At 42.2% G+C, this 14,498-nt stretch overlaps 1 protein-coding gene across 1 annotated transcript; it reads left to right on the top strand.

The window, feature by feature from the left end:
* The first annotated feature begins 3,293 nt into the window (after window positions 1-3,293).
* SOSTDC1 (sclerostin domain containing 1) lies at window positions 3,294-11,195 on the top strand. Its single transcript, XM_072412960.1, has 2 exons — window positions 3,294-3,563; window positions 9,361-11,195. The coding sequence occupies exons 1-2, from the start codon at window positions 3,362-3,364 to the stop codon at window positions 9,786-9,788; spliced, it is 630 nt and encodes a 209-aa protein (XP_072269061.1). The 5' UTR covers window positions 3,294-3,361; the 3' UTR covers window positions 9,789-11,195.
* The last annotated feature ends 3,303 nt before the right edge of the window (window positions 11,196-14,498 follow it).

The following is a 14,498-nucleotide window of genomic DNA, read 5'->3' as shown; positions in this document are numbered from 1 at the left end:
CCCTGATTTGGAGGGACTGTCTCTCTTCATACCCCCAACTGCCCCTGATTTGGAGGGACTGTCCCTTCTCATATTTTGTTTCAGTTTCCAATCCTGCAGTTTGTCATTGGATGATCCCCATGGCTGGCACTTTTACCGATCTCAGAGTTTGAGCTCCCAGAGGTCAGAATTGTCTTTGATTGGAACTCTCCGACTACCGCTACCTACATATTTTGAGCTAAAAATGGTAAAACTAAAGCTTGTGGTTGTACAATAGATTATTTGCTGACATATTTGCACACAAATGCTGATTTGGGACACAATTGCATTATTGTGCATTTTGCATTAAGTTACACCACACAGCCACTAGATGGCACTGCAGACAGCTGTTACCCATGCCTGAATCAGAGTGACTGGGGGCAAGTAATGCAGGGTGACATCTCTCTCCCAGGGAAAGCAGCATGGGCCTGGATCAGTTTCCTGGGAAAATAATCATTGTGTACAATCACAGCTTGGAGCTGCCTGCAATCTGCAGGGTAACACAAACTAGCTGTGAGCCCTGGGAAAAAGCAGCATTGTGTGTCATGGCTGGATAATAATTCATAATGATGCTGCACAGGTGTATCTACCAATGGGATTCCTCACCTGACAAATGCGACCTGCAGGACATTTATAAAAGGACTCCAGACCTTCCAGAATCTGAGAATCATCCCAGCTACTTAGAGGAATCATGTGACTTTAGTCCCACCCAGAAGCACACTGCAAAGCCTGCTGAGTCTGACTGCAATAGATTTGATTGGTTCTACACATCTCAGAGCTTTATTTTCAGTGGGTATTTTAAAGATTTATTTACCCTTGTGAGTCTCAGAATGCTTTTCTGCACCGCAAGCACATGGAGAGATTTATAAGATTTATAAATACCTACATTTGTATTTGTATCTGCATTCTGTAATCTATTGCACAGAAGACTAGGAGAGGGAGGGGCAGCAGAAGGAGCCAATCCGGTGTGCTGCATATTTGCTGACAGGGGGAGAGAGCAGAGTGAGCAGCAAGGTAATTGTCACTTCTTCCTTATTGGAGGTTGAGGGCTGGGATGTGACCAGGCTGTATCACCTAACCACAGCATAAGAAAATCAGGTCACTGGGATTGCTGTATTATCTGGCAGAGCTGTCAGGACTGGCTGGACAGGAAAGCAAATCCTTCCCTAAAACAACCCCCATATACTGTGTTTGGCTGTTTGTCTGGAGTTCAGTTTTGAACTGGAGTGGCTACAATGATTTAAGTGGCAGGATTTCCTGGATGCATTAACAATTTACAAGGTCATGCTGATCAGTTCAGTATATTAAATATCAGCGTGTCAGTTTGCTGCTTATTTTTTCACTGTCCAGTGAAAAGTTGGAGGTTTGTCCGGGATGAGCTGGGCTCAGAGAGAGTGAGGTAAATGGTGTGTATAGTGACATCTAGTGGCAGAAAAGGGAACTGCATGAAAAATCTCTCAGCTGAAGCTGAATATTGCAAGAAAATGCTGATTTTGTTGCTCTATCTGACATTGATTTTTATCTTCAAAGTTTTGTGGATTTCTGTTTGTCTACGTGTCACTCCGATATAAAAAGTATCGGCACCATTGCATACTGACCACAGGGCCTGACGTGTATGACTTCTGCACTTGTGTTCCATCTCAAACAGGAAGCCAGAGCTCAAGGAGAGAAAACGTTATCTCCTGCAGATCATTTCCTGAGTCTCTCCTTAATGACACCCAGGAATGTTCTTCCTCCATACAGGAAGTATCGGCACCATTATTACCCGTCTGGTGTGCGCACCGGGTGTGAATCCTGCAGGCACCGAGTTATATATTTTTTAACCAAACTTTTCATTATTAGATGCAGTCTAGACTTTGCCTAGATAAAACCATTAGTCTGCTGCAGGCAGGAAGAAGCATTTCCTCACTCTCTTTTGCTTTCTCTTGTCCAGACTGCAACGTTAGAACCAGTCAGATTCTGCAGCAGAGGCTGATCTGTGTTAGACATTTGTGAGCACATTTACATGATTGCCTCTGAACTGCCATCCCAGTCCAGAAAGTAGGTGATTCCTTAACAAATATGGCTCTGTCCTTCTGGAGAGAAAAGCAAATGAAAGCATTGTCGGGGGGAACACTGTGATCTCTGTCGGAGGTAATAAATACCTGGAAGTGTTGCATTGACCAGATTTTGTCTATCTGTCTCAGGCTGCTTTTAATGAACGGGGATAAAAGCTTTGCATTGGATTTCTTTAATAAAGTGAACAGTGGAGGTCAGGGTTGGCTCTTCCGGTTGCTGTGCCAGGGACAGGTCTGCTCTCTGGTTGTCCCTGCACACCTGCTGTGCCTATGATGAGGGGTTCCCACCATGCCTGTGCGGAGTTCTTGGTCTGCACACCTGCTTTGCCCACTATGATGGATTCCCACTACCCCTGCTGGACTTTCCAAATAGAGAATGTAATATAAGTCAGGACAAAGCTGGGTGGGAACACCTAAAGCTCCCACATATGCAGTAACAATGTCAGAAAGGTCCCCATGTCCTATAATCAAATTTGGGTCGACCCAGCCAATCAGCATCCACCTATCCCTAAAATACCGATTTTGGGAAAACTGACCCCAAAAGTGACCAGCACCTGACTAGTTTTTCCAAAGGGAGATCCCCACTTCTTAGATTGTAAGCTCTTCTGGACAGTCCAGTCACTAAATACACTCAATACAAATAGAACCTAATAGATTGTAAGCTCTTCGGGGCAGGGTCCTTTTCTCCTCCTGTGTCACAGTCTGTATCTGTCTGTCATTTGCAACCCCGAATTTATTGTACAGTGTTGTGTAATATGTTGGCACTATATAAATACAATTTATTAATAATAATAATAATAATAATAATAATCTCACACCTGGAGAGTTATACCAAGCTGGTGCAGGTGGGAAATTTACCCCAACGCCCTGCTTTTCAGGTGGACAGACCCTTTATAATCTTACTCTCCTGAATACAGTCAGCATGTACTTCTAGAAGCTGCAGCACATTGTGCTCCCGCCCCTGTAAATAATTGCAGCCAAAAAACAAAGCCGGCCATTGAAGCTGGGGCTAATGCGTTCTCTTTCCTCCTGCCATTGTGGTGTCAGACCTCCCGGCTGCAGATTTCCAGCCCTGCATACCTTGCACCCCTGCATTGGAAGTGGCTGTGAGCAAATCTCAGCAAGCCTGCCGATGGCCCTCCCACCACCACTTCCCCTCTGCTGAAGTTGACACCTGAATGAATGCCAAGCCCCCCCTGACTATATAAAGCCCAGGCATCTCCAGGCAAGTTCACAGTCCCAGGCAGGAAGGCGAAGTGTTTGGCTGGATCCCCTCTGCAGGCACCATGCTCATATCTCCTCTCCACGGCTGCTTCTTCTACCTCTTCTGCATCCTCTTCAAAAGCTGCGTCTCCTTCAAGAATGACGGCACGGAGATCCTCTATTCCCATGTGGATAAACATCTGCTGCACAATGCCAACAGCAGCTCCATCAACCAAGCCCGTAACGGGGGCAGACACCCGCTCAACTCGCCAATGGACAGAACCAGTGAGTATCCCAATCGTTTTATTGCATATCTGTGTTTTTGTGGTTACGCCGTGCCACCGACTGGTGGTCGTCTGACCGGGTTGTACGTGGCCGATTCCCATGCACCTTTTCCCATTATTAATTAGAGAGGGGTTCCTCCAGAGGTTGCAGGGGTTTCTTTAAGCAATGAGCAATTTGTACCTCTAAGTGACACCAATGATCTTTTTGGCTATCTGTAAGGGTGACATTCTTCCCAATGGCCAGCAATGTAAGAGGAATTCTTCCCACAAACCTCCACACTAATATACTGTGAGCTGTGGATATATTATTTATAGCAGGGGTTCCCAAAGTTATTTCAAGGGATTCCCCCATAATAAGGTTGAAAACATTGAGTCGGCAGAAAAGGACCAAGAGGTCCATCAGGTTTGCTCTTTCTTATCATTGAAGTTTGTAATAGAATGTTTAAATTCATCCCTGATTGACTCACTTCCCTTGCTGGAATTCCTCTCCGATCATCCACTACTCTTTCAGTAGAATAATACTTTCTATTGTTCCTCCTGCTAGGTGGAGGTCATCTCCCCGTGTTCTTGACCTCATTCACGGGGTCTTCTTATATAAACCCGTTCTTCTCGGCTCTCCTATGTTTTACCTTTCAGACCTTTGCACCATTTCCTGGACTTTCATTCTTGGAATCTTCAGGAGACAATAACTCAAAAATTTGACACTTTAGTTCTCAGGGACCTTTTCACCACTAAGCTGATGTTTTGGTCAAGCCTGCCCCAGGTGACCGGATTCCAAAATATGACACTTTATCTGATTCAGATCTTGTTTGGATTTTTGGAAAGGGCTCATCAAAAAATAATATTACCCTAAAATGTTTTACTAGATTATACAATTTCAGAAAAAAGAGGGTAAAGGAAAAGTTGGTTGGTCTTGAAAATATGGGAGAGATTCTTAGAGGACGAGGAAAGTTTGTAGGTACAACGAGCATGTACTGATCATTGATCATGGTGGCTCAGTGGTTAGCACTATGGCCTTTGCAGAGCTGGGTACCAGGTTTGAATCTCAACCAGGACACTATCTGCATGGAGTTTGTATGTTCTCCCTGTGTCCCAAAAACATGCAGTTAGGTTAAGTGGCTTCCCCCCAAAATTGCCCTTAGACTGTATTAAAGACATATGACTATGGTGGGACATTAGATTGTAAGCTCCTCTGAGGGACAGCTAGTGATATTGCTATGGACATTGTACAGCGCTCCATAATATGTCTGTGCTATATAAATACTGTGTAACACTAATAATAGAGCAGGGTTGTGTCAGAAGTCTACAGAGCCGGTATAGGTGATTCTCCAGGGTGGTGAATGATGTCTGTGAATCTGATTGAGCCACTTTCAATAGTTCTTGCTGAAGAAGAGCTTGCAGTCTGATATCTTCACCAACCATAACCTATAACCTGTAGCCACTAGCTTGCTGCTGGAAGCAAACCAGGGACAGCAGACAAACTCCATGCACTACATAGACACCTGGCAATACTGCTGGCCATGTACTAATCATTGTATTATACACAAAGTCTTCATATTACTGCTTTCATTGATTTTCCCTGTTTTTATAGACAGCAAAAGCTGCTTTATTTTTGATGATTTTTTTAACATTTAAATCATTTTCTAAAATCATAACCAAGAACACTGCTGACACTGCATGCAATGCACTCCAGCAGATACAATGTAGCAGTTTTGCTGCACTGGAGGTGTTTTATCATTACAATTCACATTCTTCTCATTTCAAGGCTAACACACCAGGATAAGGATCCTTATTCTGCAGGAATGAGAAGCTGTGATTTCTTTTAGTGGAGGGGGTCGGGTCCTGTGTGCAGGCAGCACTGTCTATATGAGGGTAATTCAAAGCATTAAGCAACATTGGGCATTCCAAGCAGCTGCACATTGACACACAACACAAAGAATATAACATTTTCCGTTCAAGATCTGCCATATATCAAAGCAGATGTATATCAGTCTAAGGAAATAATATTTAACATATAGCCAAGGCCTGCAATTATACTCGGAGCTCAGAATCTCCAATCAGATGAGTATTGCAGTGAGCTATGGCTGAATCAGCAGACGGAATCTCTGCAGAGAGACCACTGCTTTTATACACAGAGCAAGAGTCTTTTCTGGCAGGGGACAAACTTTTCTACTTTCTGCTTTTTTCTACTTTTCTTTTGATGCTTGTGAAATGGAGATTGCTGATTGCCATTGCTGACTTGAATTAAGTTGACGGTTCCTGATCCTAGTGACTGACCGACCTGAGTTCATTGCCATGTTGGGCGGTTTGTATTGTTCACCGCTGGCCATCATTTATAGATCAGATCTGTGATATTATATGGCTTGCATTGTCCTATGATGGTTCACTGTGTGCAATGTACAGCCATCATGTCACAGAACTTAAAGGAGGCAGATGATGATCAGCACTCCATCTACATCATCACCAGAATATTATACCCAGCTCCATCTCAGGAGAGATTGGCTCCTGCTGCAGCCTGTGACATTGTGACTTGCTACAATGTTGCAGCCTGATCACATGGGGAGAGGAGACTGAGGAAATGTTTCATCCCGCTTGCAGCAGACCGATGACATCATCTCAGCCTTGGCAGAGTCACTGGATTTTTAATACCAAAATGTTGAGTTGCACTTGCATGGAGGGTGACCTGGGCAGTGGGCACCAATCTTCCAGTTCTGGAAATTCCAGCAGAATCTTCTCTCAATCTTTTATATGGATATACATTAATCCTGGGAATATTTTACAGCCCAGGTAAATATCATTCACATGTGTGAATTTGGCAAAAATCAATGACAATGCGGGAGCTCCAGGCAGCCCCGAACTGTAAAATATTTCTTTGTTGCCTTGTTTCCTCTCTGTATTATTATTCAGGGTATGGCAGGTAACCCAACACCGCCCCACTTCCAGTTCCCCGATTCTTCCTGTGTAAGGTTACACTGGAGGTGAATATAAAGCCATTGGATAGAACTAATTTCCTGTCCCAGTGACAGCGCCGTGTCCTATACAATACAGCACAATGGAAATATTAGATGCCACACCCATCCCGCGTGAAAGGGCCCCCGAAAGTCGGATTCATCCTACAGGCTGCATGTTAGAATGCCCGTAAAATGAACATAAAATCCCAGGAGACTTCCATAATAGAAATCTGTCTTTAATACAAGATGTATCAAATTAGTAAAGCTTTATTCATGCTACCTGAAAATTTTAAAAAAATAAATACATTCCTCTTCAGCAACAAAGGATATAAATTTACTTTGTGTACCTTTGCAAATCCGGATATTACATTGTAAAAGCAGCTGTAACATCATCACTATACTGTAGATAATATGTTCAGAGAGCAGAGCAGTGGGAGGGGCCAAATAGGCCCACCCACTACAGGCTGCCTGATGGAGGAGGTGGGTACACGACCAGTCATCCTGCACAAAGAGAGAGAGCAGCAGGGACTGGTCTCTATGACAGGAAGCTCTTGCAGAGATTTGGAAGAAATATACAAAGCACTCAGATTCAAGTCAGAATACACGCAGCTTTTGTATTTGCTTATTCTTGAGTTAAGCTTTAATTATAGACTTGTGCCATGTGACTTATTATTGTGTCCCCATTAGGGATTCTACCCTTTCCAATCCACCCTCTGACCTCTTTCCCCGCAGAGCGAACACCAGACCTTCTTCCACTCTCACCTCGAGAAATGTAAAATATTATCCAGAGATGAAAGACTGTTTCTGTTCCAGCGTTTGTTTTCACTTCCTGGTGGAGCCGCGTCTCCAGGCCCCCCGGCGCAAGCAAACACATCCCCATATTAATAAAAGCATCGCCACCCTCCCCTTACCTGATCACCAAGGTGATTTGTCTGACGGGAAGGGAGAATTCTGGGTCAGGCTTGGCAGGGTGGCTGTAGCCTTGGGGTAGTCGGTGTGCTCGGCTCTCTGACAGTTGTGAAACTTCAAATCGCAGCCAACATGCAACACGTTAAAGGGGAACCAGAATGCACTCCAATGAACAAGAAGTTAGATATATGGGAGCTGCTAGAATAAAGAAATGCAGGCTTTTCACCATGCAAGAAAATTCACTTAGCTTAGTTATTATAGTGAAAATTTTCTTTGCAAAGAATATTCAATCACATGCAAGGGAATCTAAAACACAAAATTTTTCCAAGCACGTGATTGGATAGTTGTAGCCAGCAGAAGGGATATTTCACCTAAACTAGCTACAACCATCCAATCACGTGCTTGGAAGAATTCTGCATTTTTAGATTTCTTTGCATATGATTGAATATTCTTTGCAAAGAGAATTGTCACCAAATTTACTAAGCTAAGTGAATTATCTTGCATGGTGAAAAGTCTAAATTCCTAGATGAAGTGCACAGCTTCTGTGCAAAAGTGGAAATTTTTGGTCTTTTTTACCCATCACTTTTTATAGGATAAAACAAAGGAAGTTAGTGTAGCTATAGCGGACCAGGCAGCCACTATAGGGCCCAGAAGCACAGGGGTCCCATGTGATAAAAGAAGGGGGCACAAGGCGAGAATCCTAACATTTTGTGCACTTATTGAATAAAGTTCTTTAGGGATTGGGGGACTCTCATTGGCATGCAATAAATAGTTTTGCTATACAAATATACAAATAGTTCTGGCCCTAAAAAGTCATTCCTTCCAGCTAGAGAAGGATTCCGTTTTTGCAGAGTTGAGATGGAATCCAGACAAAAAGCGAGCTCTCACAAGATCAGAGCGCAGATTCCAGGACGTGACGACGAGATGTTTTGGCGTGACCCATTGTCATCGGTCGGTTGTCTCTTTCCGCTAGAGTAGGAAGCAGTCATCACTTTCATTAGTATATAAAGGTCTGGTGGAATTCCGTCTCCCCCGTCCTCCCTCTTTTGTTTTGTCACCTAGTGAGGGTTCTCAGGTTCCCTGTAAACATAATTAAGGTCATCACTTCCAAGATCTGACCAAACATGAAGTTAATTGAAGCTGTCTCGACTTTACAATGATGCTTGTCTTCTTTTCAATGTCGTCTTTGCAGTCATAATGCATTCTGGGTCAGCTGTGTCCTCCTGCAGGATATTTGCACAGCTACTTAGGAATGGAACATAGTCAGGGTGGATGGAGTTACCAAGGGGCACATAGTTCAACTAATGGCCAAATTAACAAAACTTATTTGTTGTGCATCAATTGGTAGCAAGATAGTCATAGAGGGCCCTTGTACAGCTGCTTGGTCAGCCCAAATGGTATCGTTTCTCCAAAAAGCATAGAAATCAACCATGAAGGTTCCGGAGCTTTCTCCTCTATCACCATTGATGGTGTCACTGTCTCCATTTCTGATCATTAGACCTTCTCTAAAGTGAAGGTTATGCATAGAAAAGTTGTCCGTGGAAAAAATATTCCCATTGGAAGGTACATTTAATAAAAATTCCACAGTGGTCAGTACAAGGTGTTACAACGCACACCAAGGTCTTAACTACTTCTGAAGCTTCAAGGTCAACCAGACTTAGGTCCTACGCCCCCCATTAGCTGGTGGTTAGTTGAATGACGTTGGCCATTAGTTGAATGATGTGTTCAAAGATTGATTGAGACCTCTTGGCAACTCCATCCACGCTCTGGTATGAATCTAAGAGTCCTAGTAGTCAGCCTCCTCTCCTAAAAAGAAGGGCAATTATAAGGCCATGTGCTACATGGATCATATATTACTTAACTTAGTCTTATTTAAGGTTTTGTATGAGCAATATATAAATACGATTATTAACCAATGTTCATTTGTTGTTCTTGTAGACCATCACCAAGTTGGATGCCGAGAACTAAGGTCCACCAAGTATATTTCTGATGGCCAGTGCACCAGTTTGAGGCCATTGAAGGAATTAGTTTGTGCCGGAGAGTGTCTTCCACTTCCCATTTTACCCAACTGGATTGGGGGCGGTTACGGTCTCAAATACTGGAGTCGTAGGAGCACCCAAGAATGGCGTTGCGTCAATGACAAAACACGGACCCAACGCATCCAGCTTCAGTGCGCCGACGGCACCACCAGAACCTACAAAGTGACGGTGGTCACTTCCTGCAAGTGCAAAAGATACACCAGGCAGCACAACGAGTCCAACCACAACTACGAAGGTTCCGTCAAACCCATCCATCCCCACCATCATGGCCACCACAGCCGGGACAAAAAAAGATTGAGCAAAATCAGTAGGCTGATCTCCAGCTAGACTTGAGCCACCATGAACTGGACTTTAATGTAAACCCAAGGGCGGGCTTCGTCCCACCAGACTGAATTGGATATTTCTCTCCAATGGAACTCTCGGGTCGACTGTTAAAGCTACGTTACTGATATACAGATTTTTTTTATATATATTCTAATTTTTTTTTTTGAAGGACTGAGATTTATATTTGAGAATATCCAGGAAGCTTACACCTGCGTCAGATGTGCTTCAACCTTCAATGGGCTTATTTAATAATAAGGGTGATGTTCAATGTGCAGTAAAGAACCAATCAGATTTAAAGAAGTATTTGATAGGTTCTCTTGAAAAGGGAACCCCTCCACCTCTCTGTCACCACCCCCTAAGTTTGTTAAATCCTTGAGTCTAAGGGTTTATGACCCTTCCCTAACTTAATAAATCATGGCAATTGGGTGTGCATGCTCCTTGCATTGCATCTGGTGGGGAAGGTCACATGATCTTCTATACTTGGAAGTACCCGGTATGTAACAAGGTGCAGGGGTGCATGGCCAGGGTTTACATAGGTGGGTTGGGGGGTATAAGTTACGTAAACCAGTCCCCTAACCTGAATTGGAAATCTTAAACTAATTTAGAACCATCAGAACAAAGAAAGATAAAAGTTGATTGGCTTTTTTGGGTTATTGCATTTAGGAACCTGTGACAAGGGACATACAAGCATTGCCATTGCATACCCCTCCTGAATGTGGTAGCCACCTAGGTCATGAAGAAGGAGGATCAACATGATGGTCAACTTTTATATTCAAACGACTTCATTTAACTTTTTACTTTAAAAAAAAAAAAAGAAATCTATGGCCACATGCATTCCCACTATAAGCCTTTTTCCACCTTTCAGCTAGTGAGCACAAAGGCATTTTCTAAATGCACCGGTTAAATCATTTTTTTATAAGTAGTAAAAAAGGGAAAGAAAAAAAAATCAATTTCACTTAATTTACCAAAGCACTTTTATAAAAGAGTTGCATTTTCCCCCATTAAATAAAGTTTTTTTTGTTCCCAGTATAAATTGTCATTTATAAATGAAACTATAATTAAAAATATTTATTTTTTCGAAATAATTCCGCACCATCTCCTGCGGCTGCCTGGGAAAAGCCGCAGTTTAGGGCGGCTCATGTCTCCCTGTGACCCCGGAGTGGTCCGAGAGCTTTCGAATGTGTATTTTTAAAGTGTACAGATCAATATATATATAAATATATCTTACAATGTTTTTTTTTATGTATCAAAGTATTTTCTTACCGCTTGTAATTAGATTGCGTTCCGGCCTCTTGTAGATAATGTAAAATAATTATTATGTAGTATTTGTGGTATATTTTTATTGTGATATTATTATTAGTACAGAACATGTCTTCAATGTTTAATAAAAATTTATATTGTGCAATCTGAGCAATCGCTTTGTTTCTTCATTGGTTTGTTTCTAGGGATATAGTTATCCTCTGGCGTCACAAAATGTTAAAGTGTACCTGTGGTGTAAAGTGACCAAGACACACTGACAACATCAGATAAAGTATATCAAAACTGCTAACAGCAGAACGATAGAAGATATAAAAAAAATTCCAATTTCAATAGATATTTTCCCATGCAATACTTTTTTCAGCCATTAGATGTCCTCAGTCTGAGGGCCAGCATCATTACACTGGTTTCTTCTGAGCCCTAGTTGGCAACTACAGCAGCCTTTCTCATCCTTTTTAACATGGGGGAACCCTTGAAATAACTTTCAGGTTTTCAGGGAACTTCTGCTACAATTCCTATATCTACAGCTCAGCTACAGTATATTAGTGTGGTGGTCAGTGGGAAGAATTCCTCTTACAGTGCTGGCCATTGGAAAGAATGTCACCCTTACAGATAGCCAAAAAGATCATTAGTGTCACTTAAACTGACCTGAGAGGTCTAAACTGCTCATTGCACAAGGAACTTCTAGCAACACTGGACTAGAGAGTGAAAGGAGAAGCAGTAAAGTGACGAGCTTGTTACTATATTTTCACCTTCTATTAGCATGCACCTTATCAGCACAGTCAGTGGGCTGATTGGCTCCCTAACCTACTTCTTCCTCTCTCATTACATCTCTACTGTACAGGAACTGCAAAAAGCTGATACCAGGTCAAACTCAGCTACTTGAATCTAATACAAATACATTAATTACAGAGCTGCATTCATTTGCATTTTTTGTATCTGCTTGCTGGTAGCCTGGCTCCTCTTGTAATTTGGACACTGCTCTGATCAACAGCACTCCGGCGTAGGGAGCAGAACTGTTGATTTGAGCAGTATTTGGGGCTAAAGACCTACACAAGGACCTATAGACATCACAAGGTCCCTATACTTAAGCACTGCTGCTACTTTAGATACTAATGAAGCCAAGACAGGTCCTCTTTTGACCAGGTCAGGCTCTTATTAAAGTCAGTTTTCACGTAGGGGTCTATTTATAAAGCAGTGACTCTGACATTCACTGGTGGGGAATCATTTATTAAAACACATGGAGCTGGACAATTCTCTACCATGGAATGTTTTAGTAAATTATTATATATAGACCTCTTAGTGTCCTTCAGATTCCTGACACCATTACCCCATGATTTATGTATTCTCAGAGAAGCAAGACCATGGGATGAGTGAGCGGAGCTGGGAATATAAATCTGCTGGGGGGCAGAACCTTGCAAAGCAAAAACATCATTTTGGAGTGGACTCATCCTTTAGGGTCAACTAAAACTTTCACTGTACTTTACTGCATGCAAATTAGCATGAATATTGGTAGGCAGCACAGTCGTTTTTGAACTTAATGCAATGCAGACCTGCAGAATTTTTGGCTTGCAGAAACTGCAATGCACAGATTGTTCACATTTCCATCTGTGCACTTGTTCATATGGCTGGCTAATTGCCAGATCAGATCACCATTTAAAATGAAAAATTAGAATTTTATTGCATGTTGTAACGATGTACAGATCTAAATAGAGCCATCAAAATGGTATTATTGTTACACAGTATTTATATAGCACCGACTTATTACTCAGCGCTGTACAAGTTGAATGTCACGTCACTACCTGTGCCTCATAGGAGCTCACAATCTAATGTCCCTACCATAGTCATGTCATTACCAGTCTAAAGTCAATTTTGAGGAGAAGCCTAATAACCTAACTGCATGTTTTTGGAATGTGGGAGGAAACCGGAGTACCCAGAGGAAAGCCACACAAACACGGGGAGAACCTGCAAACTCCATGCAGATAGAGTCCCGGCTGAGATTCCAACCTGGGACCTAGCGCTGCAAAGGGCAGAGTGCTAACCACTGAGCCACCATGCTGTCTGTAAAATGGTAAATTGTTTCATAATTTTTAATTACAGATAAAGTACAACAATGTTTCTGTGCGTATTGTGCTGTGTTTACCGTGAAGTTATTTTTGGAGCAATGTTGACATTTTTACAAAGTTTTTCTTTTGGCACCACATATAGAAAATCTGTAGATGTGGATTGTACTGAAGTTTCTTAGTTTATTCCCTTCCCCCTAGGAATACATTAATGGGTATCTCTAGGTAAATAAATCCCCCATCCTGTTATGCTTATTCATAGAAATGGTAACATCCTTCAGCCAGTCACTATTTTTGTATTTAGTTTTAGTGTTTAAACCCAGATGAATGTTAGTTTAGATTACAGATTTATACATCACTCCCCGACATTTCTTCCCGACAGATGTGTATATTTATTATTAAAGAAAATCTTCAACAGATCATTGCTGCAGGATTCTGACGGAAGGGTCAGCAGATTAGGAAAATGTTTTGCTTTGTGTTCAGGGGGAAAATGATGAACAATATACGATGCTAGCAATCACTGGGTGTGAATGTCATAACAAGAAATACAGCGAAGTGAAGACCATTGGTTATTATAGCACGCTCCCTATAATATTATATGTGTTTTATTATATATTTTATGCATTTATGTAAACTCTTCCCTTGTGTGGACATCCAGAAGCCCTGGGACTGTTACTGGGTGCCGCCATTTTGGATGGGATGTCAGCAAGATTATCATTGTATAGCAGCCTTTCCTAACCTTTTTACCCCTGGGGAATCCTTGAAATAATTTTCAGGACAGGACTAAATCCATTTTTTGGGGGCCAATGGAAGAAAATGTAGAATTAAAAATTAAATTTCAAATTCTAAAATCAGGGAGGGCTTTATTGCAAAAAACGACAGGGATGTCCCTTCTGCAATAAAACATGCTTACCTGCCTGATTACTCCCAGCAACTGTCAAACTGCTCATATGCCAAAATTCCTTGCACATCATGGTTCCCTGCAGGAACCGAATGAATGTTATGTCATCCCGGCCAGGCCAATCAAGATGGCCAAAAGAAGAAGGAAGTTGATGCCACCCTGCGACAGAACAAGGACAGGTAAGTGTATTTGATAAATTGCGATCAGGCAGGTGGGGTTATTTTTTGCAGAAGGGACGCCTGCTCTTCTGGACTTGCCTGGTCACATTTTTTAAGTTCTGATTTCAATTGGTAGCCAGTAGAAAGAATGGACCCTACACTGATAGAATACCCTCAATGACAACTAAAAACATCATTAGAGTGATGCAGCTCTACCAGGCGGTGTTGTCTCCGGAGCTATCCAGGCATCATCAAACAAGAGGTCAATCAACCAAAGGAACTGCTAGGAACCCCTGGAAGAACCCTGGTTAGGAATGGCTGCTCTGTAGTATTC

Source organism: Pyxicephalus adspersus, chromosome 5, assembly GCF_032062135.1.
Source record: "Pyxicephalus adspersus chromosome 5, UCB_Pads_2.0, whole genome shotgun sequence".
Lineage (NCBI taxonomy): Eukaryota > Metazoa > Chordata > Amphibia > Anura > Pyxicephalidae > Pyxicephalus > Pyxicephalus adspersus.
Note: the sequence above shows the minus strand (reverse complement) of the source record. Positions and strands in the feature narration are given on the sequence as shown.